This window comes from Heterodontus francisci, chromosome 31, assembly GCF_036365525.1.
Source record: "Heterodontus francisci isolate sHetFra1 chromosome 31, sHetFra1.hap1, whole genome shotgun sequence".
NCBI classification, from domain to species: domain Eukaryota; kingdom Metazoa; phylum Chordata; class Chondrichthyes; order Heterodontiformes; family Heterodontidae; genus Heterodontus; species Heterodontus francisci.
The window spans coordinates 64,483,805-64,511,733 of record NC_090401.1 but is presented as its reverse complement, the minus strand read 5'-3'; the positions used below and the strand labels follow the sequence as shown (position 1 = coordinate 64,511,733).

Sequence of the window (27,929 nt, the reverse complement as noted above, 5' to 3'; positions counted from 1 at the left end):
CTGATCCCGTTTCCTGTGCCCCATTCCAGCACTGATCCTGTTTGTATCGTACTCCAGGACTGATCCTGTTTCCTGTGCCCCATTCCAGCACTGATCCTGTTTGTATCGTACTCCAGGACTGATCCTGTTTCCTGTGCCCCATTCCAGCACTGATCCTGTTTGTATCGTACTCCAGGACTGATCCTGTTTCCTGTGCCCCATTCCAGCACTGATCCTGTTTGTATCGCACTCCAGCACTGATCCTGTTTCCTGTGCCCCATTCCAGCACTGATCCTGTTTGTATCGCACTCCAGCACTGATCCCGTTTCCTGTGATGAAACTGACACATTGTTACACTTGGCGGAAGTCAGAAGCTACTTTGTATCCAATGGTTTATTAACTTGAAGAATCCAACTCGCTGAAGCAAGGAAACACGGACAGTCTGTGTAAGGATTAGAAAACATTCTGTTTAATTTTCGGTTTCCAAATAAAGAAGACTGGTCTGTAATGCAATGCAGCAAGTCGTCAGTAAAACACATTGAGCAGGCAAACTCAGGTTTGCGGAATTAATAGGGCGTTGTTTCGCACAGCATTCAAACAATTTTGGGCAGACTGATTTTGGTATGTTATTAATTATTCAAGTTAAACGGAGTAAATGTAACAAAACCATAAAAGGTTAGTTTATTCGTGAATCGTTCAGCTGCACTGATCGTGTACGGTTGCTCTTACCAACAATGGATTTAAAGCTTCCGCTTTCAGTCTGCTCGCGTTCATAAATCTGGCCTACATTTTGTGAATACGAATGTAAGCATCGGTGTGGATTATTTTTCCTTTGGGAACCAAGCACTGCAATGTACTGCGGTTAGGATAGCCACAGAGAATCAATTCGTCTTTGCGTCACACTATTTTTCAACGCAAATTAGTTTTTAAGTTTAATTTCAATGTATTATTATTTCATTATAACTCATGGAATAAAAGGGACAGTAGCAACATGGTTACGAAATTGGCTGAGTGACAGGAAACAAAGAGTAGTGGTAATGGATGTTCTGCGGGCTGGAGGAAGGTTTGCAGTAGAGTTCCCCAGGGGTCAGTGTTGAGACCTTTGCCCTTCATGATATATTGTTGGTGTAGACCTTGGTGTACAGGGCATGATTTCAAAATTTGCAGATGATAAGAAACTTGGAAGCATTGTGAGCTCTGAGGAGGATAGTGTAGAACTTCAAAAGGACATAGCGACAAGTTGGTGGAATGGGCAGACAGGTGGCAGATGAAGTTCAATGCGGAGAAATGTGAAGTGATTCATTTTAGTAGGAAGAACACGGAGAGACAATATAGAATAAAGGGTACAATTCTAAAGGGGATAAAGGAGCAGTGGAACCTGTGTGTATATGTGCAAAAGTCATTGAAGGTGGTAGGACAGGTTGAGAGAGCGGTTAATAAAGCATACAGTATCCTGGGCTTTATTAATAGGGGAATAGAGTACAAGAGCAAGGAAGTTATGTTGAACTTGTTTAAGACACTAGTTCAGCCTCAGCTGGAATATTGCGTCCAATTCTGAGCGCCACACTTTAGAAAAGATGTGAAGGTGTTAGAGAGAGTGCAGAAAAGATTCACAAGAATGATTCCTGGGATGAGGAATTTCAGTTTTGAAGATGGATTGGAGAAGTTGGGGCTGAGAGGAGATTTGATAGAGGTGTTCAAAATCATGGGTCTGGACAGAGTAGATAGAAAATGTTCCTACTCATGAAAGGATCGAGAACGAGAGGGCACAAATTTAAAGTATTTGGTAAGGAAAGGAAAAGTGACATGAGGAAGAACTTTTTCACGCAGCAATTGGTTAAGGTTTGGAATGCGCTGCCTAAGAGTGTGGTGGAGGCAGGTTCAATTGAGGCATTCAAAAGGAAAATAGAGAGTTATCTGAAAAGGTAGAATGTGAAGGGTTACAGAGAGAAGGCAGGGGAGTGGCATTAGGCAAATTGCTCATTTGGAGAGCTGGTGCAGACACGATGGGCCGAATGGCCTCCTCCTGCATTGTAATAATTCTGTGATTATGTATTGTTTTAATGTTTTGGATGCATTTGACAAAATCAGTCTTGAAAGTTTAAAGAAGGATGAGAAAAGTAATTAATCAAATGTTGGAGTTTCATTTATGATAGGATGTACACCAGACTAGCAATTGAAAATCTAGTATCAATACAATCAACCGAAACCGGTGATTCATTTGAGAACTGCAGTGGGCATCAGAACATGGCTGTGATTGCCTGAGGCTGCAAAGAGCAGTTTTCATGAACCTTAGTTATACTATAAATCTGATGCCAGGTTTCTTGACCCAACCTCCGAGTGAAGGTGAATGAGATGCTCTTCTTGGGCCCTAACCTCACTACAACTTCTTAACGTCACTTCCCTCAGTCTCGATACAGCTTTAATGTTAATGCAGACTTATTGGCCTTTGCAGTTCATTAATGTTACAACTGATCCATGGCTTTTTGAAATGCTCAAATATATAGATACTTGTAATAAATATGGTCTTGTCTTTCATATGTGTCTGTCTAACACCAAATGTCACTTTGTTACAGGTGCAAAGCAATCATTTTTTTTTTGGAAAAAAAACAGCCATTGACCTGGAGCCTAAATTTAGTTACCTTTTTTAAAATTGTTTTTGTTCACCGCTACCGACTCCATCCTTCTCTCTGGCAACTGTCTGAGGCTGAACCAGACTGTTTGAAACCTTGGCATCATATTTGACCCTGAGATGAGCCTCTGACTACATATCTGTGCCATCACTAAGACCAACTACATCCACCTCTGTAACATTGCCCGACTGTTCCACTGCCTCAGCTCTTCTACTGCTGAAACCCTCATCCATGCCTTTGTTACCTCTAGACTGGACTATTGTAACGTACTCCTGGCTGGCATCCCACTTTCTACCCTCTGTAAACTTCTGAGCTCATCCAAAGCTTTGCTGCCATTGTCCTTACTCGCCCAAGCCCCATTCATCCATCATCCCTGACCTACATTGGCTCTTAGTTAAGCAACACCTCAATTTTAAAATTCTGATCCTTGTTTTCAAATCTCTGCATGGCCTTGCCTCTCCCTAGCTCTGTAATCTCTAGTCCCACAATACTCCAAGATATCTGCACTCCTCTAATTCTGGCCTCTGGAGACTTCCTGATTTTAATCGCTCCACCATTGATGGCTGTGTTGCCTGGGCTCTAAGCTCTGGAATTTCCTCCCTACACCTCTTTGCTTTTTTTAAACCTCTCGTTCCTCCTTCAAGACGCTCCTTAAAACCCACCTGTTTAATTAAGTTTTTAGTAATCTGCATAATGTCTCTTGATGTGGTTTGGTGTCATATGTTCTTAATGCTTCTGTGAAGTGCCTTGGGATGCTTTATTACTTTAAAGACCTATATAAATAAAAGTTGTTGTTGATGGACCTCAGCAGTTTTACAAGTAGCTACAATTACTGTACTTATCTATTTAGAACAGTGGTCTTAAAATCACAGTTGGTTAGCAGCTAAAACTTGCAGTTGCATTCCAGTCCTGAGACAAACCATGAGCAATGCCACAGGGGTTACGCTGTTCAGTATCATTGTGTAGAATGGAACAGGTATCTCTACCATATGGTTTATCTAATTCTGAGCTTTATTTCTAAAAATATTTTCAAATTGGCTAATTGTGCAAAATATTAAAAAATGAGCGGGGATTATCAGTTTTATTTACAGTTAATGTAACTAGGTCCTCAATTTATTAATTTAAGTGTAAACACTTATTTAATTCTCCTCCAGCCTTTTGTCCTGATTTCTCTAAGCAACAGAGCAATTGCAACCAACAAGTCTGTGCTAAATTAGCTGATCCAGCTAGGGCAGTAATGGGAATACAAAGAATAGTCAGGGTTACTACTCCAAGTGCAGCAAGCAATTAGGAAGGCAAATGGTATGTTGGCCTTCATCGCAAGGGGATTTGAGTACAGGAATAAAAATGTCTTGCTGCAATTTGTTACGACCAGGTGAGAAAGGGGGTCTAGGGCTCCCCTTTCAGCCTTTTCCTAGTTTGGCCGTAACAGGGTTTAACTTTTAAAACACAGTGTCGTTAGCTTCCCCTCAGTGAGTCCTAGCTCGCTGCTCTCTAATTGTGATTGCAAAGAAATCAATCAGACAGGTTTTTCTCAGATTTAAGCAAGAAAGGTGTAAGTTTATTAACCTTAAAACTCTCAGTTAAAACTACTAAAAATATGCAACGCGACCACACTAGCATGCATACGGGATAAACACACATGCAAATAGAGACAGAGTAGGAGAAGGAATTAAAGGGGAAAGGTTTGAAGTAATAGATGGAGTTCAGATACTGGTTTTGGGTTGGATGCAAAGTCTTTGATTGAAGTTAGGTCTTGCAGTTCTCGTTGGGGCCCAGTGCACACTTTCAAACTTGTTTCAGAACAAGAAATGCTGGAAATACTCAGCAGGTCTGGCAGCATCTGTGCAGAGAGAAGCAGAGTTAATGTTTCAGGTCAGTGACCCTTCATCAGAACATCAGTATGAAATTGTCCACTTTGGCAGGAAGAATAAAAAAGCATATTAATAAATGGTGAGAGATTGCAGAGCTCTGAGATGCAGAGGGATCTGGGTATATGAATCTCAAAAGGTTAGTATGCAGGTACAGCACCTAATTAGGAAAGCTAATAGGATGTTAACATTTATCGCGAGGGGAATTGAATCCAAAAGTAGGGAGGTTATGCTTCAGCTATACAGGGCATTGGTGAGACCACATCTGGAGTACTGTATACAGTACTGGTCTCCTTATTTAAGGAAGGATGTAAGTGTGTTGGAGGCAGTACAGAGAAGGTTTACTAGACTAATACCTGGAATGGGCGGGCTGTCTTACGAGGAAAGATTGGACAGGCTAGGCTTGTATCCACTGGAATTTAGAAGAGTAAGAGGTGATGTAATTGATGTAGGTACATTCTTGATAAGCAAGGGGGTGGAAGGTTATCGGGGTAGGAGGAAATGTGGAGTAATCAGTTCAGCCATGAACTTATTGAATGGCGGAGCAGGCTCGAAGAGCCGAATGGCCTGCTCCTCCTAATTCATAAGATCGTATGTCCAGGTTGGCCAGCGGGTTAGTCATTTGACTAGTTTCTTGTTGGAACAGCCTCGCCTTGTCTTTTCATGCCACTGTCTTTTAAAATGCAAATGTGCAGCCATATTTTTAGCCACTGTTCTGTGGTCTTTTAAAACAAGTTATGTTCAATGTCCAGTAAGCATTCATATAATGTTCCATATGATGAAATTAATATATTCCCATCTGGCAGGTGTGGTTTCCATCACAAATTGTATAAAGCCTTGGTGAGACCACACCTGGAGTATTGTGTACAGTTTTGGTCTCATCTAAGGAAAGATATACTTGCCATATAAGGAACACAACGGAGGTTCACCAGACCAATCCCTGGGATGGTAGGATTGTCTTATGAGGAGAGATTGAGGAAACTGGGTCTGTATTCTCTAGAGTTTCGAAGAATGAGAGGTGATCTCATTGAAACTTAGAAAATTCTTACAGGGCGTGACAGGATGGATGTGGAGAGGATGTTTCCCCTGGCTGGTGAGTCTAGAATCAGGGGACATAGTCTCAGAATAAGGGGTAGGTCATTAAGACTGAGACGAGGAGAAATTTCTTCACTCAGAGGGTGGTGAATCTTTGGAATTCTCTATCCCAGAGGGCTGTGGAAGCTCAATCATTGAGCATATTCCAGCCAGAAATCGATAGATTCCTGGATACCAATGACATTATACAACGCTGCAATTACACGAGGCCTTGGTGAGACCACATCTGGAGTATTGTGTGCAGTTTTGGTCTCCTTATCTGAGGCAGGATGTTCTTACTATGGAGGGAGTGCAGCGAAGGTTGACCAGACTGATTCCTGGGATGGCAGGACTGATGTATGAAGGAAGATTAGGCTTGTATTCGCTCATGTTTAGATGAATGAGAGGGGATCTCATAGAAACCTACAAAATTCTAACAGGACTGAACAGACTAGATGCAGGAAAGATGTTCCCGATGGCGGGGGAGTCCAGGACCAGGGGTCACAGTCTAAGGATAAGGGGTAAGCCACTTAGGACTGAGATGAGGAGAGATTTCTTCACCCAGAGAGTGGTGAACCTGTGGAATTCTCGCCACGGAAAGCAGTTGAAGCCAAATCATTAAATATATTCAAGAAACAGTTAGATATAGTTCTTAGGGCGAAAGGGATACAGGGAGAAAGCGGGAACAGGGTACTGAGTTTGGATGATCAGCCATGATTGTATTGAATGGCGGAGGGGCCGAATGGCCTACTCCTGCTCCTATTTTTTAATGTTTCTATGACATCAAGGGATATGGGGATAGTGCGGGAAAGTGGCGTTGAGGTAAATGATCCGCCATAATCTGAGTGAATGGCAAAGCATGCCCGACAGGCTGCCTGGCCTACTCCTGCTCTTTTGATCACCGTCCAGACACCAAGCCCTCCCTCTCACACACCCCCACCCAACTGAAAAATGCATATAAGGATAAGATCAAACCTGGGTATGATTTCTCCAGGACTGAAAAGCCTGCCACCATTCACGGTCTGGGCTCAGAGAGACACACCAAAATAATGAAACAACCACCTTGGTGGGCTACTGGCAGGATTTCTGGCAATAATGAACTGTGCCCAACATAGGTGGGGAGAGGAAGCACCAAAACAGAAGGGAAAATGTTCGGGTTCTCTTCACATTGGTGATGCTGTCATCAGAACTGCTTGATTGAATCACTGCCATTTAGCACACTTCCAAGTGTCCAGTTTTTATATGTGTAACATGGCGAATTGTCTTGAACATACAAATTAGGAGCAGAAGTAGGCCATTTGGCTCCTCTAGCCTGCTCCGCCATTCAATAAGATCTTAGCTGATCTGTCTGTGCATGGAATTCCACACTCCCATCTACCCGATAACCTTTGACTCCCTTGTCTAACAAGAATCTATCTACCCCAAGCTTAAAAATATTCAATGACCCCACCTCTACCACCTTCTGAGGCAGAGAGTTCCAAAGTTATACAACCCTCTGAGAGAAACAAATTCTCTTCATCTCTGTCCTAAACGGGCGACCCCTAATTTTAAAACAGTGCCCCCTAGCTCTGGACTCCCCCTCAAGAGGTAACATCCTTTCCACATCCACCTTGTCAAGACCGTTCAGGATCTTATAAACTTAAATCAAGTCTCCCCACACTCTTATAAACTTCAGTGAAAACAAGTCCAGTCTGTCCAACCTTTCCTCATAAGACAACCTGCTCAGTCCAGGTATCAATCTAGTAAACTTCCTCTGAACCGCCTTTAATGCATTCACATCCTTCTTTAAATAAGGAGACCAAAACTGCACACGGTATTTGAGATGTGGTCTCACCAATGCCCTGTATAACTGAAGCATAACATCCTTAGCATTCCATTAGCCTTCTTTATTACTTGCTGTACCTGTATACTACATGCACTCGAACACTTAGATCCCTCTGTGCCTCCGAGTTCTGCAGTTGTTCTCTGTTTAAGTAATACTCTGCTTTTTTGTTCTTCCTGGCAAAGTGAACAACTTCACATTTTCCCACATTATACTCCATCTGCCAGATTTTTTCACACTCACTCAACTTATCTATATCTATCTGCACGCTCCTTATGTCCTCTTCAGAACGGACTGTCATCTGCAAATGTAACTACCATGCCATCGCTCCCCTCATCTAAGTCATTGATATAAATTGTAAAAAGTTGAGGCCCCAGCACAGACCCATGCAGGACTCCACTTGTCACATCCTGCCAATCAGAAAAGGACCCATTTATGCATACTCTCTGTTTTCTGCCAGGCAGCCAATCTTCTATCCATGCTCATATGATTCCCACTACACCATGAGCTCCTACTTTGCGCAATAACCTTTTATGGGGCACCTTGTCAAATGCCTTCTTGAAATCCAAGTACAGTATGTCAATGGGCTCCCCTTTATCCATGGCACATGCTACACCTTCAAAGAACTCTAGAAAATTGGTTAAACATGATCTCCCTTTCACAAAGATATGCTATTTCCGATTACCTTGAGTTTTTCTAAGTGCCCAACTGTAGCCTCCTTAATGATCGATTTGAACACCTTCCCCACGACAGACGTCAAGCTAACTGGCCTATAATTACCTGTTTTCTGCCACCCCTCCACCCCACCCCCCCTTCTTGAATAGAGGGGTTATATTTGCTATTTTCCAGTCTGATGGAACCTTTCCAGAATCTAGCGAATTTTGAAAAATTATCAATGCATCTACTACCTCATTAGCCACCACTTTTAAGACGCTAGGATGAAGCCCATCAGGACCTGGGGACTTGTCAGCTATCAGTTTGGTCAGTACTGCTTCCCTGGTGATTGTAATTTCACCAAATTCCGCTCTTCCTTCCACCTCCTGATTTACAGTTATTATTGGAATATTTTTTGTATCCTCTGTAGTGAAAACAGAAGCAAAGAGTTTTGAGGTTATTGGAGATGTACATTACACAGCATATCAAAATATTTCTTAGAATATTCTTATATTATTTAATCCCACATGTTTTGTATAAGCTATATACCCAGTTGTTTTATTGATGGAACCTCACACAGTGGCAGCTGCATTAATAAAGGTAATAAGCACGTGACAGTTATTGTGTGTGTGACTTTGAGGTACTTAAGTGATAACTATGGTATAAGTGATCCACAAATGGTTTGGGCCATATAGAAACATTCAGGGCTGTGTCAGTTGTAGATTATTAACCCCAGGCCAACCCTGGGCTGCAGACACTTTTGCAATGAGCATATATGATTCCTATTCTATCAAAAATCAGTTTGTTTAAAGATTTTATTTGTGTTGTATGTGATAGATCTGAATGATTCAACTGGTTAGTTGAAACAATGTTGTATTTTAATGGTTACAATTGTCAGCGTCATTGATTCAGAGGGTGTTTGATGACCACAGAAACAGATTTTCTTATCTCTGTTGTGCGTTTCATTTTTTTCTCCTTTTCTTTCCTGGAGGCATTGAACTTTGCTGAGTTATGGTTTTATGGATATTTGCAGTCCTTCAGTATCTCATCCAAATTCAAGTGTGAACTGCTGCAGTGAGCATTGGCAGGTTATTTAAGAACTTGTTCTTGATGATAAGCATCAAGAAAACGGTGGTCCTGGGACAAGGTGTTGCATCTCCACCCTTGATCACCCTAAATAACACCCCATTGTAAGTGGTTAGCAAGTTCTGCTACCTTGGGTCCACAGTGACAACCTGTCCCTTGATGTAGAGCTCGACAGACGTGTAAGGAAAGCAATTACCACCTTTGGCCGACTCACGAAACGTGCATGGGATAACACCAAGCTGACACTTAGGACCAAGCTGATGGTTTATAAGGCCTGTGTTCTCAGCACCTTGCTGTATGGCTGTGAAACATGGGCGACTTACAGCTACCAAGAAAAGAAGCTCAATAATTTCCATTTTCGCTATCTTAAGATGCATAATGGGTATATCCTGGTAGGACAAAATCAAAAATGTGGCAGTCCTCCCAAGTGTGTTGGCACTAATCAAACAGAGGTGGTTTCGGTAGATCGGACATGTCTGCAGGATGGAAGACGGTCGCATACCCAAGAACATGTTGTATGGTGAGGTAACTGGGGACAGATGAACAGTGGGGCACCCAAAGCTCTGCTTCAAGGATGCTTGCAAGCGTGATATGAAGGCCCTAAATGTTGACTATCGTACCTGGGAATCACTAGCTGGCGAAAGAGGGAAATAGCAACACATCCTGTGGACTGGCATGCACTATGACGACGACCAGTGGCTACAGCAGCTTGGCAACAGGCACCAACACCGAAAACAACTCACAGCGTCACTTGGCAGCTTCATGTGCGGCACTTGTGGCAGAACCTGCCTCTTAAGGATTGACCTTCACGGCCATCAGCAAAGGTGCATCAAGAGAGGGCACCCCACCTAAATGGACTGTTTGCTGTGTGTACATTATCTTTCATAGATGGAATGATGCCAACACACAAGAACATAGGAAATAGAAGCAGGAGTAAGTTATAAGGCCCCTTGAGCCTGGTGATGCGAAGTGATGCATTTTGGAAGATCCAATTCAAGAGTGAACTATACAGTAAATGGAAAAGTCCTGGGGAAAATTGATGTACAGAGAGATTTGGGTGTTCAGGTCCATTGTTCCCTGAAAGTGGCAACGCAGGTCAGTAGAGTGGTCAAGAAGGCATACGGCATGCTTTCCTTCATCGGACAGGGTATTGAGTACAAGAGTTGGCAGGTCATGTTACAGTTGTATAGGACTTTGGTTCGGCCACATTTGGAATACTGCGTGCAGTTCTGGTCGCCACATTACCAAAAGGATGTGGATGCTTTGGAGAGGGTGCAGAGGAGGTTCACCAGGATGTTGCCTGGTATGGAGGGCACTAGCTATGAAGAGAGGTTGAGTAGATTAGGATTATTTTCATTAGAAAGACGGAGGTTGAGGGGGGACCTGATTGAGGTGTACAAAATCATGAGAGGTATAGACAGGGTGGATAGCAAGAAGCTTTTTCCCCCAGAGTGGGGGATTCAATTACAAGGGGACACGAGTTCAAAGTGAAAGGGGAAAAGTTTAGGGGGGATATGCGTGGAAAGTTCTTTACGCAGAGGGTGGTGGGTGCCTGGAACGCATTGCCAGTGGAGGTGGTAGACGCGGGCACGATAGCGTCTTTTAAGATGTATCTAGACAGATACATGAATGGGCAGGAAGTAAAGAGATACAGACCCTTAGAAAATAGGCGACAGGTTTAGATAGAAGATTTGGATCGGCGTAGGCTTGGAGGGCCGAAGGGCCTGTTCCTGTGCTGTAATTTTCTTTGTTCTTTGCTCTGTCATTGAATAAGATCATGGCTCCTCGCTCATTTTTGCCCATTGATTTTCTATTATTGGGATGCTTTTAGTGTCTTCTACCGTGAAGACAGGTACAAAATATTTCTTCAAAGTCTCTGCCATTTCCTGTTTCCCATTGTTAATTCTCCAATCACATCCTTTAAGGGCCCAAGATTTATTTTAGTTACTCTCTTCCTTTTTATACACTTGTAGAAGCTCTTATTGTTTTTTTAAAAAAAACATTTCTTGCTACTTTACTCTCAATTTATTTTCTCCCTCTTTATTTTGGCCATCCTTTGCTGATCCCTAAATTTTTCCCTATCTTCTGGCCTACCACTAATCTTCGCCAAATTGTATGCCTTTTCTTTCAATTTGATACCATCGTTATCTTCCTTAGTTAGCCAAGGATGGTTCACCCTTCTCTTGGAGTCTTTCTTTCTCAATGGAATATACCTTTGTTGAGAGCTATGAAATATCTTCTTAAATGTCTGTCACTGCTTATCTACCGTTTTAACTTTTAATCTATTTTCCCAGTCCACTTTCGCTAACTCTGTCTTCATACCTTTGTAATTGCCTTTATTTAAGTTTAAGACACTAGCTTCAGACCCACGTTTCTCACCCTCAAACTGAATGTGAAATTCTATCATGTTATGATTGTTCCTCCTTATCAGATACTTTACAATGACATTATTAATCCTGTCTCATTACTAGATCTAAAATAGTCTGTTCCCTGGTTGATTCCACAATGTACTGTTCTAAGAAACTGTCCCAAATACACTCTATGAACTTGTCTCAAGACTACCTTTGCCAATTTAATTTGTCCAATCTATATGAAGATTAAAATCATCCACAATTACTGCAGTACCTTTCTTAAAAGCCTCCATTATTTCCTGATTTATAGTCTGTTCTACCTATAGACTACTGCCACCAGTGACTTCTTTCCCTAGCTATTTCTTATCTCCACCCAAACTGATTCTACATATTGATCTTCCAAGCCAAGATCATTTCTCACTACTGTACTGATCTCATCCTTTATTAACAGGGCTACCCCATCTCCTTTTCTTTTCTGTCTATCCTTCCAAAATGACATGTACCCCTGAATATTAGTTCCCAGCCTCGGTCACCTTGCAACCACATCTCTGTAATGGCCATCAGATCATACCCATTTATTTCTATTTGTGCCATCAATTCATCTGCCTTGTTACAAATGCTGCATGCATTCAGATAAAGAGCCTTGAATTTTTTTTTAAACCATTTTTCCCTACTCTGACCATATTTACTGATGCACTCTTATATTTGTATGCTCTGTCCCTTTCTGGTTACCATGACCCATATCACTACCTTGCACTATTGCCTTGTCCTTTCTCTTTAAATTTCTAAATTTCTACTCACTTGAACCCTTCCGACTGTTGAAGGCGATCATAGCTTAGCCCAACCCTGCTCCTTCTTGATAACCAGAAACACACCTTTCAGCAGGGGCCACTGAAAATGACTGGGAATGGGGACATGGCTAAGCTTTTCCTTCATTAGGCTACAAGCACTGAGGCCAATTGTTGTGCCCAAGCTGCTACCCAGCTGGGATAAGCCAACTCAGCACAGACTAAGAATGAAACCTTCAGGTCTGTGAAGCTCAGTGGACCAGTGGCTGATGCCTTTACTTACTGGACCATCTGGGAGCTTTGTACTTCTATAATAATCATGAGACAAAGGTAAATGATTTGGAGACATGTGTCTGAATTTGACTCATTGATTCCTCCTTTGTAATTTTAGCTTATTGAACAAGGGAAAGATTTACTTTGCGCACAGTTTGTAGATTAAATATAAACACCCATTTTAAACTGGTGCTCGTGATATTGCTAAAAATAGTGACCAGAGAAAATATTTTTTTTCCCCCTCTCTTACCAACCCTCTCCACCATCCTACTGTAAATCTTGTAATGATTGAAGTGACAGGATACTCCAGGACACGTAGGATTTTATTACCTTGTTTCAATCAGTCATTTTAAGACATTTCTGATGGGAAGTACATTTTAAAATGTTGAATTATAAATCTGAAATGAATTCATTATTGATGTTAGTGACAAGGGTATTTTTACATTTAGATTATTAACTTAACTTTTCACAGCACGTTTTATTTCAGTTTGTATTTCTTTACGTACCTGTCTTGTTAAAAAAACTAAAAACATTTGGTGAATGCATTAAAATATTTGTAAAATAATCTCTCTGTTGTGTGGCTAAAATCTTAAAAAAGATGAATTTAATGACCTAGTTCCCTTCAGTTTTGATCCGAGTCCAACTGTGGAACATCTGAGAATGGAAGAGAAGAAAAAGAAAAGAAGCCCAAAGGTCACTTTAAACCAGCCGGCTCCACAGAGCAACCCCAGGAAATCATCTGTGCCAACCAGTAAGAGTGCCACGTTCTCCACTGCTTTACCTCAGCCTCCTTCACCAAAACTAAGGCCAAGGTTGAAAAGGTTAGTGCCTCGTTAACTGATGTAAACTCTAAATTCCATTGGGATATCCACTGTAATGTACTTTCTCTGTGTAATCCGTTTTGACTGATTTCATATGTGAATCCTTTGCTTGCTGATCTGTCACCATGAATGTGTCTTTAATATATAAGCAATTAAACTTGGCATAAGGACTAATTATATGAAGAAAATCTGTTCATTATGGGTATATTAGCACTAATCCCAATGTTAAATTATAGACGTGGATCAGTATTAGACTACCCACCATTTTTTTTTTAAAAAGTGCCAATTTTTCCTTTTCATGGTATGAAATAGTTGATAAGATTTTATTTTTATCTATTTTTTAAATCCACAATTGTTTGGATACTTGAGCAGGGCAAACAAAGATAAAGTGAAGCCCCCACAGCCAACCGGGAAGATGACAAAGTCAGCTCCAATTCAGCATTCTTTCCTGACGGATGTTTCTGATGTGAGAGAGATGGAATGTGGCTTGCTGAATTTACTGAATGATTTTCACTCTGGGAAACTGCAGGCTTTTGGTGAGTTCTTTGATGGAAGAGAATGTGACTTTTAAAAATAATGAGCAATATAACTATATGGTATGATTAGTAAAATGTATGCGTGGATTGTTAGAGATATTGTGAATATCTTGAAACCTGACAATTGAAATCTTGTTCCAGGCTTCCTAATATAAATTCTGACAGCCATTTTTAGACTAATCATATAAAGGTGCTGCACCAACACTGTTAACAGGACTTTTTTTTTATGGACATGAAGCCTAAGATTCCCAAAGTGCATAAATTTTTATACAGGTGTGACACATTGTTAAAGGAACATGAGTTGCAACCTGTTCAGTGGACTGTCTGGAAATTTCTAAAATGGAAGGCCACGCACCCCAATTTTTCACTCCAGTTATAATCCAGATCTCCTAGATCAATTTTTATGCTTGATATCATCAAAACTACTACTGCCACCTCTGTAACATGGCCTGCCTCCTTCCCTTATTTCACCTTTGCCACTACCTATATTCTTGTTAATGCTTTGGTGACTTTTAGACTTGTTTTCTCCAACATCCTGCCATTGTCCACCCTCTATAAACTCCGATGTGTACAAAGTTCAGTTGCCAGCATACTCTATTGTATTAAGTCCCGCTCACCAATCACCTGTGTCTTTGCAGACTTAGACTGGCTCCTTGTCCTCCAACACATTCAATTTTAAATCCTCATGTCACCTTCAAATTTCTCTAAGGTCTTGCTCTCTGCATCCTCCCTCCCACTTACTCCAGTTCTTGCCTGCTGTGCACATCCCTTGTGGTGGTGGATCCTTCAGCTGCCTCGACCCTATTCTCTGTGGCTTTCTTCCAAAAGCTCTCCATCTCTACATTCCTCTTGAACCACGAGAACTTATTTAAAACCCTCTTTTTGACCAAGTTTTTGGTCACTTCTTCCCATTCTCCCACCACCGTTTGGCATCCTTTTATGTTTTCCCCTCTTTAATGTAAACCTGAAAAAGTTTCTATGTTAAAACATTGTGTAACTTCAAGTTATTGACATGAATATCTTTTGTCTCTGCCAATTCCCACCCCCGTGTCGTCTCTCTTGAAGCCATTAAATCTTTGATATAGGGTTTCACAGGCACCAGAGCATCAGGTGACCCATCTCAGAGGCTGCTGTTCATGACTGTCAGTACTGACAAGCTATCACACCATGGGTATCATGAATGGGCCAGTCCTGTTCTCACATGGTACTTCCAGCAGGGATACCCTGTACTCTAACAGGGCAGGAAAGCTTGGCTACTATGTTTTCTCCCTCCTTCAGCTCAGGGTGCGGAATCCAATTGTGCCTCTATTGCAGTTTGGCTGTGAGTACCTTGTCAGCTACTCAATGGATAACCCCTGTGAGGCACTGGGGAACGTATTTTTCTATTTTCTATTTGCATCAAAACAAATCCAGTTTTACAAAAGCAATCTATACATTAAAAATATTATATATGTATTTCCATATGTATATTATATTATATGCTTTGTCTTCATGGCAATGTTTGAATGTAGCAGTATGAAGTGCCTCTTTCCTTTCTGGTTGATTGGTGCCAATCACCATGAACCAATTAACTCTGTGAGTTGTGTTCCATTTCACAACCATTAAACTAACCATTTGAGGGTTATAACTGAAGGTTAACCAAGGTGGAGACCTCGGTCCATGGGGCTCAGTTTATAAGCAAATTTAGTCAGAAACATTAGCTGTTGCAGTTTACTGAATTTCATTGTTTTTCTTTGATTTTTCCAATTGTGAAAATATTGCATTTTCTTCAGGGAAAGAGTGTTCTTTTGAACAGATGGAGCATGTGAGAGAGATGCAGGAAAAAATGGCCCGTTTACATTTTAGTCTTGACAGTCATGTGGAAGAACTTTCTGAAGAAAAGAAAAAAAATGCATCCGACAGGAATCTTGAACAGCTTCTGACAAATGTGAGTTTTTTTTTGTTGCTTACGGTCAAATGTGATGGTATGTTGGTATGGAGTCCTTTGCATAATGACAAGCTCTGGACATAATTTTGTTGGGAACAATTAAAAGATGTCAGAGAAATATTCATTCATTACATCAGACTGGAATGGGTTCAGTTGTAGGTTACAGAGGCAAGAGCATAGAACTACAACTCTGGCTTTGTAATTTTCCAAACCCTTCAAGCACTGATGCACATGGGGAATGTGGTGCTCTGCGCACTTTTCTTTTCCAAGGAAATGTCATATCTCCCTCTTTTTGCAGCTAATGCGGAACCTAGTTATTGCTCTATCTTGTGCATAGCAATTGCAGATGGTATCACTCACACATCTGAGTCATAAGGTTGTGGGTTCAGGGACTTCAGCACAAAAATCTAAGCTGACACTCCGTTGCAGCAGTGAGGGAGTGCTGCATTTTCGGAGGTGCCATCTTTCGGATGAGACGTTAAACCAAGGCCCTGTCTGCTCTCTGAGATGGACACAAAAGATTCCAAGGCACTATTTTGAAGAAGAGAAGGGGAGTTATCCTTGGTGTCCTGTGCAATATTACTTGTTCCTTTGGTATGTGAACTATTGTAAGACTCACAGGACTGCAAGTAATATCCAAAGAAAACATGGGTTTTTATTATAACTTAACTGGAAGAGTTATTTAATATATATATATTATATACTACAGGAGCACAACAATACATAGCTTACTCTATCGGGCTAAACCCACAATTCCCTGGTCATGTGTCACACGACATCACTTACTCTGATAATCTTCACTTACAGTTTCTTAAGGTGGTCCTCTTAAGGTTGTCCCACAACATCCTGGCCAATATTTATCCCTCAAACAACATCATAAAAACAGATTATCTGGTCGTTATTGTTGGGACTGCTTTCCTGTTCTCTTTTCTTTCGTTACTTTAAACGGACAGCAGTTCCAACAACTGCAGAACCAAGTCCTTGTCTTTTATGAGCTCATGTTACACAATCCAACATGAGTACTCAGTCAAATCATACAATATGATTCTATTTGATTATATGATTCTTTATTATTGAGTTCACAGTTCATTATAAGAACCAATTTTTACCATTCCAGCCTGACTACCACAAACAGTGGTCTGCTCAAAACACTTACACCAATTCTACCTTCGATCTCTAAATTCCATGCATACTAACACTAAAACTACAATAGATTAAAAGACACACAATGCAGACTTCACATAACATGAACCCAAGAAGATACACTCATGTCAATCTCAAACTCCCCCAGTGATTCTGTTACCAAGGCTATATGGTCCACATATGCCCACTGAAGTGAAAGTATCTGCGCTGGTGGAAGGTGCAGGGGAATGATGTGACAGTGCATCTCTTACTGTTCCTCCCCCTCCTCAGCGGTCAACTGCAGCCCCCCCTCCCCCAGTGGCTGCACTGACCTGCATGAGAGAACACAAATGTTTGTGGGTTAAGTTGTTGAGATCTCCTGATGCCAACCATGTGTGATGCGAATCTCTAGAAGCATGGTGGAGGACACATGAACACAATGTCTCCTCACTCTCTTGTGCAGTCACTCCAATCTCACCGTCCGCAATTGCATGGCCACTCTGGGGCCCGCGGTAGCTTCAGAGCCTCTTCCTCAGCCAGCATTCTCGATGTCTCCCAGGTGTTTTGGGCCCATTTCTCCTGCAAGTTAAAAGAGGGACACAGTTAAACCTTGCACGAAGAGCAACAGGACACTTATGGTAGTGGCAGTCCCCTGACAGGATGTCTCAAATGACTCCTCCCCACATCAGCTCTCCGGACATAATGGGGGTGAACGCTGAAAGAAGGCAGTCAGTCGCCGAGATACAGCCATGCATCTGACCAGATGTGGTGATGCCTCACACCCTTGCCAGCGCCTTTGTGGTCACTCCCTCCCACGTAGCCACAAGCAAGCCCCAAAGAGGAGATGGGTATGGAGGACTCACCTTGGCAGACAGGAGGTCATTGACCCACTTGTAGCACTGGACCCAATATCGGGGCTTGCTTGGTCAGGCGGAGGGTCTCTTCTTGCCATCCCTTGCAGCTTGGAGGAGAATCTCCAGGGAGGCATCGCTAAACCGTGGGCTACCCGGTGTCATGCCTCAGATGTGGATTCTGGATGTGGTCCCAGTTGGCTCTTGTTCCGTCCGGTCAGTCCACAGTCCTTGTGCAGGAGTTCTAGGAGGTAAAGTAAGTTGCAGCAGCAGTAGTAGAAAGGGAGGGGGGTGGGGGAAGGGACTCCACAGCAGCAGTAGGGAATCCAGCAACATTACAGACTCAGTGAAAGGCTGCAGTACAAGTAGGGCTGGCAGCACTTTAAAGATGGCACCAGCACCTGCATTCTCATCAGCACCTGGTAGCTCACCCCCGTCCTGTAATAGGACAGGCCCCGCGCACCTTGGTTATGTTAATTGGCTGGCTGCCACATGATCGCAGTTGGCCAGCGGCACATGTAACATGCGGTGATGGCACCCGCTTTTGGTACGGCCACCGGGACCCGGAACAGGCCAACGAAATTCAGCCCATTATGTGCTGATCCCACAAACGAGGTACACTGAATTACCTAGATAGTATGAACTCACATTCCCACAATTATCACACTGCTGTTTGTGGGAGCTTGCTTTGTGCAAACTGGCTGCTGCGTTTCCTGTATAACACTTCAAAAGTGGCTGGAAAGTGCTTTACTTAAATGGTAAATAAGGTGTGGATCCATTCAAGCATAGTTGTAGCATTTAACATTAATTTGAACAAGGCTACTTATATAAATTTGAGACACATTAGCCTCATTGGGGAGATAGTGAAATAGTGGTACTATCACTGGCCTAGTAATAAAAGGACCAGTCTAATGCTTTCAGGATATGGGTTCAAATCCCACCATAGCAGCTGGTGGAATTCAAATTCAATTAATTGTTTTAAGATTTGGAATTGAAAGCTCGACTCAGTAACAGTCCCATGAAACTATCATCAATTGTCATAAAAACCCATCTGGTTCACTGATGTCCTTCAGGGAAGGAAATCTGTTGGCCTACATGTGACTCCAGACCCACAGCAATGTGGTTGATTTTTAGCAAGCCACTCAGTTGTCAAGGGCAATTCAGGATGGCAACAAATGTTGGCCTTGCCAGCGATGCCCACATCCCATAAAAAGAATTTAAAAAGCCATTTAAGACTAAACTAGTGCTAATCTTAACTTTTTTCCCATTCCTAATTGCTCTTGAGAAAGTGGTGGTGAGCTGCCTTCTTGAACCACTGCAGTCCATGTGGCATACGTATACCCGCAGTGCTGTTAGGGAGTTCCAGGATTTTGACACAGCGACAGTGAAGGATATATATATATATATATATATATATATATATATATGTCATGCAGACCCCACCTGCCAAGAATGAAGCATATTAATTTTATCGTATGAATACTGATTTTAAACTGTTGCTGGAGTGAAGAAATGACTTGTTTGAAGATCACCAGACACTGGGCTGGAAGGACATTTGAGACGCTGCAGAGGGTTCTGAAGAAGGGTCACTGACCTGAAACGTTAACTGTGCTTCTCTCTCCACAGATGCTGCCAGACCTGCTGAGTATTTCCAGCATTTCTTGTTTTTATTTCAGATTTCCAGCATCCGCAGTATTTTGCTTTTATTTGAGACGCTGCTTGTGGTGACAAAGGACTATTCCCTGCTCCAATTAACCCAAAAGGATTTTGATCACCAGACACTGAAGGTGTAAGGAAGCACATTCCAGAGAATGCTAATACAATCTTCAAACCTCGCAGGAGACTGTTCCAAATAAGGAGCTAGTCACATGACTAACCTGCCAGGCAACCTGGGGTTTTTGAATTGTGCCACACAGAAAGGAACAGAGGGCAGTTTGAACTGGAACCTGGAACAAGGAAGCCTCTCTTTCTCTTGCTTTCTCCCAAGCCACTGGACCCACAGAAGACATGTAAACCTCGAGAGAAAAGACTCCTACATTGGAACAAGTTGAAGCGTGAACTGGGCCCCAACGAATTGCAAGACTTACCGGCAACCAAAGATTCCACATTGAACTCAAAGGACTGTAACTACCAGATATTGCCTCAAACTTTTCCCCTTTATTCTTTTCACTTTTTCTGTCTCTATCTGCGTGTGTGTTTATCGTGTATGCATGTTAGCGTGGTTGTGTCGCATATTCATAGTCGTTAATTGGATTAGAGTTTAAGATTAATAAACTTCTACCTTTCTTGTTTAAATCTAAGGAAACCTGTTTCATTTCTTTGCCTTACAATTGGAGCAGTGAACAAGGATTCACTAAGTGGAAGCTAAAAACACGGTGTTTCTAAAAATTAAATCCTGTTACGGTTAAACCAGGCAAAGGCTGACAGGGAACCCCCTGGACCCCTTCTCTCCTGGCCGTAACAATATATATATAAAAATCGGATATATATTTCCAAGTTAGGATGGTGTGACTTGGAGGGGAATTTGCAGGTGCTGATGTTCCCTTGCGCCTGCTCCCCTCGTTCTTCCAGGTGGTACAGGTCACTGGTTTGGAAGGTGCTATCGATGGACCCTTGGCAAGTTGCTGCAGTGCATCTTGTAGATGGTGATGAAGGGAGTGAATGTTTAAGGTGATGAATGGGGTGTCAATCAAGCAGGCTGCTTTGTCCTGGATGATATTGAGCTTCTTGAGTCTTGTTGGAGCTGCACACATCCAGGTGCGTAGGGAGTATTCCACCACATTCCTGATTTGTGGACAGGCTTTCGGGAATCAGGAGGGGAGTTACTGGCTGCAGAATTCCCAGCCTCTGCGCTTGTAGCTGGTCCAGTTAAATTTCTGTTCAATGGTAACCCCCAAGATGTTGATGGTGGGGTAATCAGCAATGGTAATGTCAGTCATGAGCCCAATCCTAAATGTTGTCTAGGTCTTGCTGCATACAGACATGGACTGTTTCATTATCTGAGGAAATGCAAATAGTCATAGAGTTATACAGCACAGAAGCAGGCCCTTTGGCTCACTGTATCCTGCCGGCCATCAAGCACCTATCTATTCTAATCCCATTTTCCAGCACTTGGCCCGTAGCTTTGTCTTCTATGGCATTTCAAGTGCTCATCTAAATACTTCTTAAATGTTGTGAGGGTTCCTGCCTCTACCACCTCTTCAGGTAGTGTATTCCAGATTCCAAACATCCTCTGGGTGAAAAGATTTTCCTCAAATCCCCTCTAAACCTCCTACCCCTTACCGTAAATCTATGCCCCGTGGTTATTGACACCTCCTCTAAGAGAAAATGTTTCTTCCTATCTACCCTATCTATGCCCCTCATAATTTTGTATACCTCAATCAAGTCCCCCCTCAGTTCCCTGCTCTAAGGAAAACAACCCTAACCTATCCAGTCTCTCTTCATAGCTGAAATCTCTGGCCCAGGCAACATCCTGGTGAATCTCCTCTGCACCCTCTCCAGTGCAATGACATCCTTCCTATAGTGTGATGACCAGAACTGTACACAGTACTCCAGCTGTAGCCTAACTAGCGGAACACTGTGCGATCATCAGTGAACATCCCCATTTCTGACCTTATGACGGAGGGAAGATGAAACAGCTAAAGATTTTTTAAAATGTTCTTTCATGGGATGTGGGCATCGCTAATTGCCCTTGAGAAGGTTGTGGTGAGCTGCCTTCTTGAATCCACTGCAGTCCATCTGGTGCAGGTACTCCCAGTGCTGTTAGGGGGGAGTTCCAGGATTTTGATCCAGCAACAGAAAAGGAATGGTGATATAGTTCCAGGTCAGGATGGTGTGAGGTTTGAAGGGGAACTTGCCGGTGGTGGTGTTCCCATGCGTCTATAGTCCTTGTCCTTCTAGGTGGTAGAGGTCGCGGGTTTGGAAGGTTCTGTCGAAGGAGCCTTGGTGAGTTGCCGCAGTGCATCTTGTATATGGTACACATTGCTGCCATTGTGCATCGGTGGTGGAGGGACTGAATGTTTAAATTGGTGGATGGGGTGCCTATCAAGTGGACTGCTTTGTCATGTTGAGGAGTCCCAGGACCATTCCATCCCTATTGTATACAACCTCTTGTGGATCCATCCTGCGAGTGCGCTGGGATGGTGATGGAGGAGTTTGGGATAAAGGCTGTAAGGTATGATTTGGTGAGTATGACTGTACCAGGGTGTTGATTGACTTGGTTGTGGGACAGCTTTTCTAATTTTGGCACAAGTCCCCAGATGTTAATGAGGACTTTGCAGGGTGAACAGGACAGGATGTGCCTTTGTCGTATCCGATGCCTAGGTCAATGCAGTGTGGTCCGTCTTGTTTTATTTTTAATCTGACTTTTCTGTTTGATGCGTCATTTCAGAGTCAACCATATTGCTGTTGGTCCTGAGTCACATGTAGGTTAGACAGGGTAAGGACAGATTTCCTTCCCTGAAAGGACTTTAATGAACCAGATGGATTTTTACATTTAGTTTCATAGTCACTATTACTGAGGCTAGATTTATTTAAATTCAAATTCCCCCAGCTGTCATTGTGGGATTTGAACTCATGTCTCCAGAGCATTAGTCCAGGCCACTGGATTACTAAGTCCAGTAACATTACCACAATACTACCATTCCAGTGGCTCTGTCCGCTATATTGTTGGCTTTAGTTCTTACTCATGCCTGTTTTCCACATGTTCTGCTGAATATTGTCCCTCCTATGATAAAATAATTTTACCAATTGTAGCTTAGATCTTCATTCTTGGTTCTTCTGTGCTGCCCTCCAACTCTTGTTTCTTCACTCTGGTATTGAGCCATGCCATCAAGACATATGGTACTGTGGCCTCAAAGTAACTTGTTGCTACTCCTGCTACAATGTAAATAACTACTTTACATAGCTTTTCATCTCATTTCTGGCAGTATGGCAATTGAAATGCTTATTTCAGAAAAGCATGGCTGTAGTCATAGGATTTTCTGATGCTGTAATCCAGGGGTAGGATTTTTAGCCACTGCCAGGAATGGAGGTGGGTGGGCGTGCCAGCTTGCTGGCTCCGTTCTGCCCCAGGACCATTTTTCCAGAGGCAGGATGAGGGGGGGGGGGGGGGGTGGCGGCGGCACGGCAGGGCAGGGCTACTCACCCGTAAGCGGAGGGGAGCTAATTGAAATAGTTAATAGCCGCTTATTTTTAAGTTGACTTGCAGGTCCCTGCAGATGGCGGGAACAGTTCAGCTGCCTGGAGGTGGCCTCCCAGTGGCAGACTGGGGGCCAGCGCTCCAGATAGGCTTAGAGGCCCTCCCTGTCTAAGTTCAGCAGAAGCTGCAACCCCCAACCCCTACAGTGGTGGCTTGGCTGCAAAGGCCATTTTTTATTTTAAATTTGAAAAACTGGAGAGGGTGCCTCCATTTTGGGATGCCTTCTCTCTCACATATCTGCCATGGCATCCTGCTGCTGCTTTTAAGCTGGAGGGCCTCCTATTCAAGAGCCCACCCACTGTCCTTAATTGGACGTTGAACCCGCCCCCAGCCATTAATTGGCTATTTCAGGGAAAATCACAGATGAGTGACTATTTCCCACACAGTTCTGGCTTCTGACCCCCCCATTTGAGTCTGACAGCAGTGTTCAGAAGTCCACAGAAAAATCCTGCCCCAGGAGTTACAATGTTCTGTGATTTCTCTGCTGGTTTGGAAAATCGTCTCAGTGCTGCAGTCTTCACCATGGAGTATAAAATTGACTTCAGAAAATGTATATCCAACTGGTTTACCGTGAAGCTGTATTGGTGTAAAAGGTAAATAGTTTATAGTGACAGAAATACAAGTGGGAGTGGATCAGATTATTCGGAATAAAAATGATGCAGTGTTGCATGCCTATTAGTAAGTAATGGAATTTGAAGCCCAGTCTTGAAAGAAATAGCAACTGGATTCTCAATCAGTTAGTGAGTTCTAACTGTAGACCACTCAGGTTCATGTTGATGGAAGAACTGATGTAGACAGGACCAGTTCAGCTTTGTAGAAATGCATCTCTCATCAAGTCGTTTTAGAGTTGGATTGACAACAGATATGAAAAAGTGTGGTTGAAATTGTCCCTCCATTTTAGTTGAAGAAGCCATTGTTAAGTGACTGTCAGCAGTGTGGACCTAATGGCATTAAATACTGATTACCTGTAAGTTTTTAATGATTTACTTTTTGATTGTATTAATTTTTTTTTATCTTTTGACTATTACAGTTGGAAGAGCTTAGTACCTCAATGTATCCTTTACAAATGATTCTTGTCAATAATTATCTGTAATGAATTGTCTTCCAAAAATTAGTTACTTTAGTAACCTAACAGCAATAGCTTGTCAACTAGCTGGGTGTTGATTTGAGTTCCAGGACTTCCCAATTTTTCTCCGGATGAAAGCTGACTTCAATGGAATTTCTTTTGTTTTTTTCATGGGATGTGGGTGTTGCCCATCCCTAATTGCCCTTGAGAAGGTGGTGGAAATGGCCAGGGGGTGGGGGTGTGTGTGAGAGAGAAATGTTAAAGGGGCTGCCGACTCACTATCACATGATCCCAAGTCAATATCTACCCTGGAGCATCAGGAGGCCTTTTGATCGTGAAGGACATTCCAGGCAATCTCAATCCTGTGCTCAACCGATGTCCACACACATGCTATTCTAGAAGGGATCATTGTTTAGTGACCAGAAATAGGAATCCTAAAGAAATGCTTTTCTGCCTTCTGAATCCAGGAGTGTTAACACCAAATGCGCCACCTTTGTATAGCTGAAGCATGACTCTGCCCCTTGTATTATACTCCCGTAGACATAAAAACCATAATTCCATTAGCCTTTTTGATTATTTTCTGTACCTGTTCATGACATTTTGATGATCTGTGTACCTGGATCCCCAAGTCTCTTTGGACCTCCACTGTTTCTAGCTTTTCATTATTTAGAAAGTACCCTGTTCTATCCTTTTTAGGTCCAAAGTGGATGACCTTACATTTGCTTACGTTGAAATCCATTTACCACAGTTGTCCATTCACTTAATCTGTCAATTTCTCTTTGTAATTTTATGCATCCATCCACACTACTTACAGTGCTGCCTATCTTTGTGTCATTGGCAAATTTGGATATGTGGCTTTCTATCCCATTACCTAAGTCATTAATAAATACAGTGAATAATTGGAAGTCCCAACATAGATTCTTGTGAGACCACTAGTCACATCCTGTCAATTAGAGTACCCGCTAATTATCCCTATTCTGTCTCCTCCTGCTTAGCCAACTTTCTCACCAGGTCAATAATTTCCCTTCAATTCCATGAGCTTCATGAGATCAGCTCACTCAGCACAGATCATGAACCAAGCTCAAGATCTCCTGGACTGTATGGCTTAATGTTACAGTGGGCACTATATTCATCTACTGAGCTATTTGGGGAACTCAAATAAGAGCTTTTTAACTGTTGACTGGGTACATTAATGTTTCCATATGTTAAGAGGAAGTGATCCTTAGCAGAAATTCAGACAGAAACTACACTTAGCAGAAAATCAGGAACTACCAAAAAACCAAGAACCAAAACCACTCACTTCATAGAGATTGTGGTTAATGAGACTCGAAGGAATCTTGGATAAAGGGAAAATGGATTGCACTCCTCAATAAAAGCACTGATGTGGGGGGGGGAAGACAGAATGCATAAATTCCTGGCTTTTACATTGAAGGTGGGAATCAGATGTAAAATTGACTGTGAAGGGGGAGCAGTGTGTTTTCTTACTGATTTTATCTCCTTCCTTCATCTCCTGAAAAGATTGGCTCTTTGCTACAGTACAGCTGCATTCTGGGTTACTTGCTTTTGTAACCATCACGCACGTAAGCCTTGACAGTAATTTTCAACAGGTTATTCAACTGTTAATGGGGGCACTGCAACTGAATCCCAGTCTAATCTTGTTCCCACTTAGTCAGTTATGCAGCACAGAAACAGGCCCTTCGGCCCATCGTGTCTGTGCCGGCCATCCGACACCCAGCTATTCTAATCCCTTATTCCTGCACTTACATTCCCGCAGCCTCACAGCTCCAGCGACTCGGGTTCGGTTCTGGGTACTGCCTGTGTGGAGTTTGCAAGTTCTTCCTGTGACCGCACGGGTTTCCTCCGGGTGCTCCGGTTTCCTCCCATATGCCAAAGACTTGCAGGTTGATAGGTAAATTGGCCATTGTAAACTGTCCCTAGTGTAGGTAGGTGGTAGGAGAATGGAGGGAAAGTGGGGATGGGAGAGGGAAATGGGATTAATTTAGGATTAGTATAAATGGGTGGTTGATGGTCGGCGCGGATTCGGTGGGCCCGAAGGGCCTCTTTCGGTGCTGTATCTCTCTATGACTCTATGACACTTGGCCCGTAGCCTTGTATGCTGTAGCGTTTCAAGTGCTCATGTAAATACTTCTTAAATGTTGTGAGGGTTCCTGCCTCCACCACCTCTTCAGGCAGTGCATTCCAGATTCCAACCACCCTTTGGGTGAAATTTTTTTTCCTCAAATCCCCTCTAAACCTCCTGGCCCTTACCCTAAATCTATGCCCCCTGGTTACTGACCCCTCCACAAAGGGAAAAGGTTTCTTCCTATCTAACCTATCAATGCCCCTCATAATCTTGTACATCTCAATCATGTCCCCCCTCAGCCACTCTGCTCTAAGGAAAACAACCCTACTCTTTTCAGTCTCTCTTCACAGTTGAAATGCTCCAGCCCAGGCAACATCCTGGTGAAACTCCTCTGCACCCTCTCCAGTGCAATTACATCCTTCCTATAGTGTGGTGACCAGAACTGTACACAGCACTCCAGCTGTGGCCTAACTAGCGTTTTATATAGCTCCATCATAACCTCCCTGCTCTTATATTCTATGCCTCAGCTAATAAAGGCAAGTATCCCATATGCTTTCCTCACCACCTTATCTACCTGTGCTGCTGCCTTCAGTGATCAATGGACAAGTACACCAAGGCCCTTCTGACCTTCTGTACTTCCTAGGGTCCTACCATCCATTGTATATTCTCTTGCCTAGTTAGTCCTCCCAAAATGCATTACCTCACACTTTTCAGGATTAAATTCCATTTGCCACTGCTCTGCCAATCTTACCAGCCCATCTATACCTCCCTGTAATCTAAGGATTTCCTCCTCACTATTTACAACACAAATTTTCGTGTCATCTGCGAACTTACTGATCATACCTCCTATATTCACGTCTAAATCATTAATGTACACTATAAACAGCAAAAGTCCCAGCACCGATCCCTGTGGTACACCACTGTCACAGGCTTCCAATCGCAAAAACAGCCCTCGACCATTACCCTTTGCCTCCTGCCACTCAGCCAATTTTGGATCCAATTTACCAAATTGCCCTGGATCCCATGGGCTCTTACCTTCTTGATTAGGAGCCAGAGCCTTGAATGATTTTCCCAATCTTTAATCCAGTGGTGCTGAGGCCAATCAATGCCATTCCAGCTGAAATTGGCTATATCAGCATAAACTGGGACTGGAATTTTCAAGTCTCCCTGTCTGTCTGGCTCAATTATTCACTGGATAAATTTGCAGATCAGGGAGTCTGATTTTGTTTCTGTGGCGTGGGCACAGGTGGATTGCTTGGTAGGCAAGATAAAAATTATATTGTGAAAATAACTAAAAATGCCAATATTATCTTTCCTGGCTAAGAGGGCTTAGTTTTTTTAAAAATATCATTTGTACTGTTGTAGAAAAGCAGGTTTTTCTTTTGATACAGTAAGTGTAGCTCATACTCCCATCTACCATTGCAGCTGACTGGGACATGATTAGAGGCTTATTTAGACCAATCATTTCAAATAAATGTTGTTTTCTTAAACAAAACACTTTAGGAAAAAGTCTAAAATGATCTTCTCAATTAAAGAATTCAAGGGCTTGTTTTAAATTCATACAAATGATCTTGATTATTTCAGTAGACTTGTTCTTAGCAATGTTGATGTACTGTTAATCATCAGTCTGTTTAGAAATGTTCTTTTTATATCACAGGTGAATAAAGATTAGCTTATCCATTCAGGAAAACCTACAGATTGTTTCTGTTGTCCTCCAGCTTCCCCACAGATGCATCCAACTTTCTTTTTAATGATTCTAGGGCAGTGGTTTTCAAATTATGGGACCGACCTA

General features: G+C 42.5%; 1 protein-coding gene across 5 annotated transcripts; it reads left to right on the top strand.

Moving 5' to 3' along the window:
* Positions 1-256: 256 nt before the first annotated feature.
* On the top strand, positions 257-27,817 carry ccdc28b (coiled-coil domain containing 28B). Of its 5 annotated transcripts, none has more exons than XM_068011807.1 (6): positions 257-425; positions 13,158-13,352; positions 13,725-13,888; positions 15,661-15,815; positions 24,019-24,041; positions 25,292-27,817. In XM_068011807.1, the coding sequence occupies exons 2-6, from the start codon at positions 13,192-13,194 to the stop codon at positions 25,359-25,361; spliced, it is 573 nt and encodes a 190-aa protein (XP_067867908.1). In that variant the 5' UTR covers positions 257-425; positions 13,158-13,191; the 3' UTR covers positions 25,362-27,817. The 5 variants fall into 5 exon arrangements, with proteins under 5 accessions (XP_067867908.1, XP_067867906.1, XP_067867909.1 ...); XM_068011805.1 differs by having other exon boundaries at positions 258-425; positions 13,148-13,352; XM_068011808.1 differs by lacking the exon at positions 257-425 and adding an exon at positions 433-600.
* Positions 27,818-27,929: the final 112 nt, after the last annotated feature.

What these genes read in the sequence shown, in the direction of transcription:
- ccdc28b (XM_068011807.1), top strand. Translation starts at nt 13,192, where the DNA reads ATGGAAGAGAAGAAAAAGAAAAGAAGCCCAAAGGTCACTTTAAACCAG. An exon ending in CTAAGGCCAAGGTTGAAAAG is followed by an intron (nt 13,353 to 13,724) that starts GTTAGTGCCTCG and finishes ATACTTGAGCAG; the next exon opens with GGCAAACAAAGATAAAGTGA. An exon ending in GAAGAGCTTAGTACCTCAAT is followed by an intron (nt 24,042 to 25,291) that starts GTATCCTTTACA and finishes GCAGAAATTCAG; the next exon opens with ACAGAAACTACACTTAGCAG.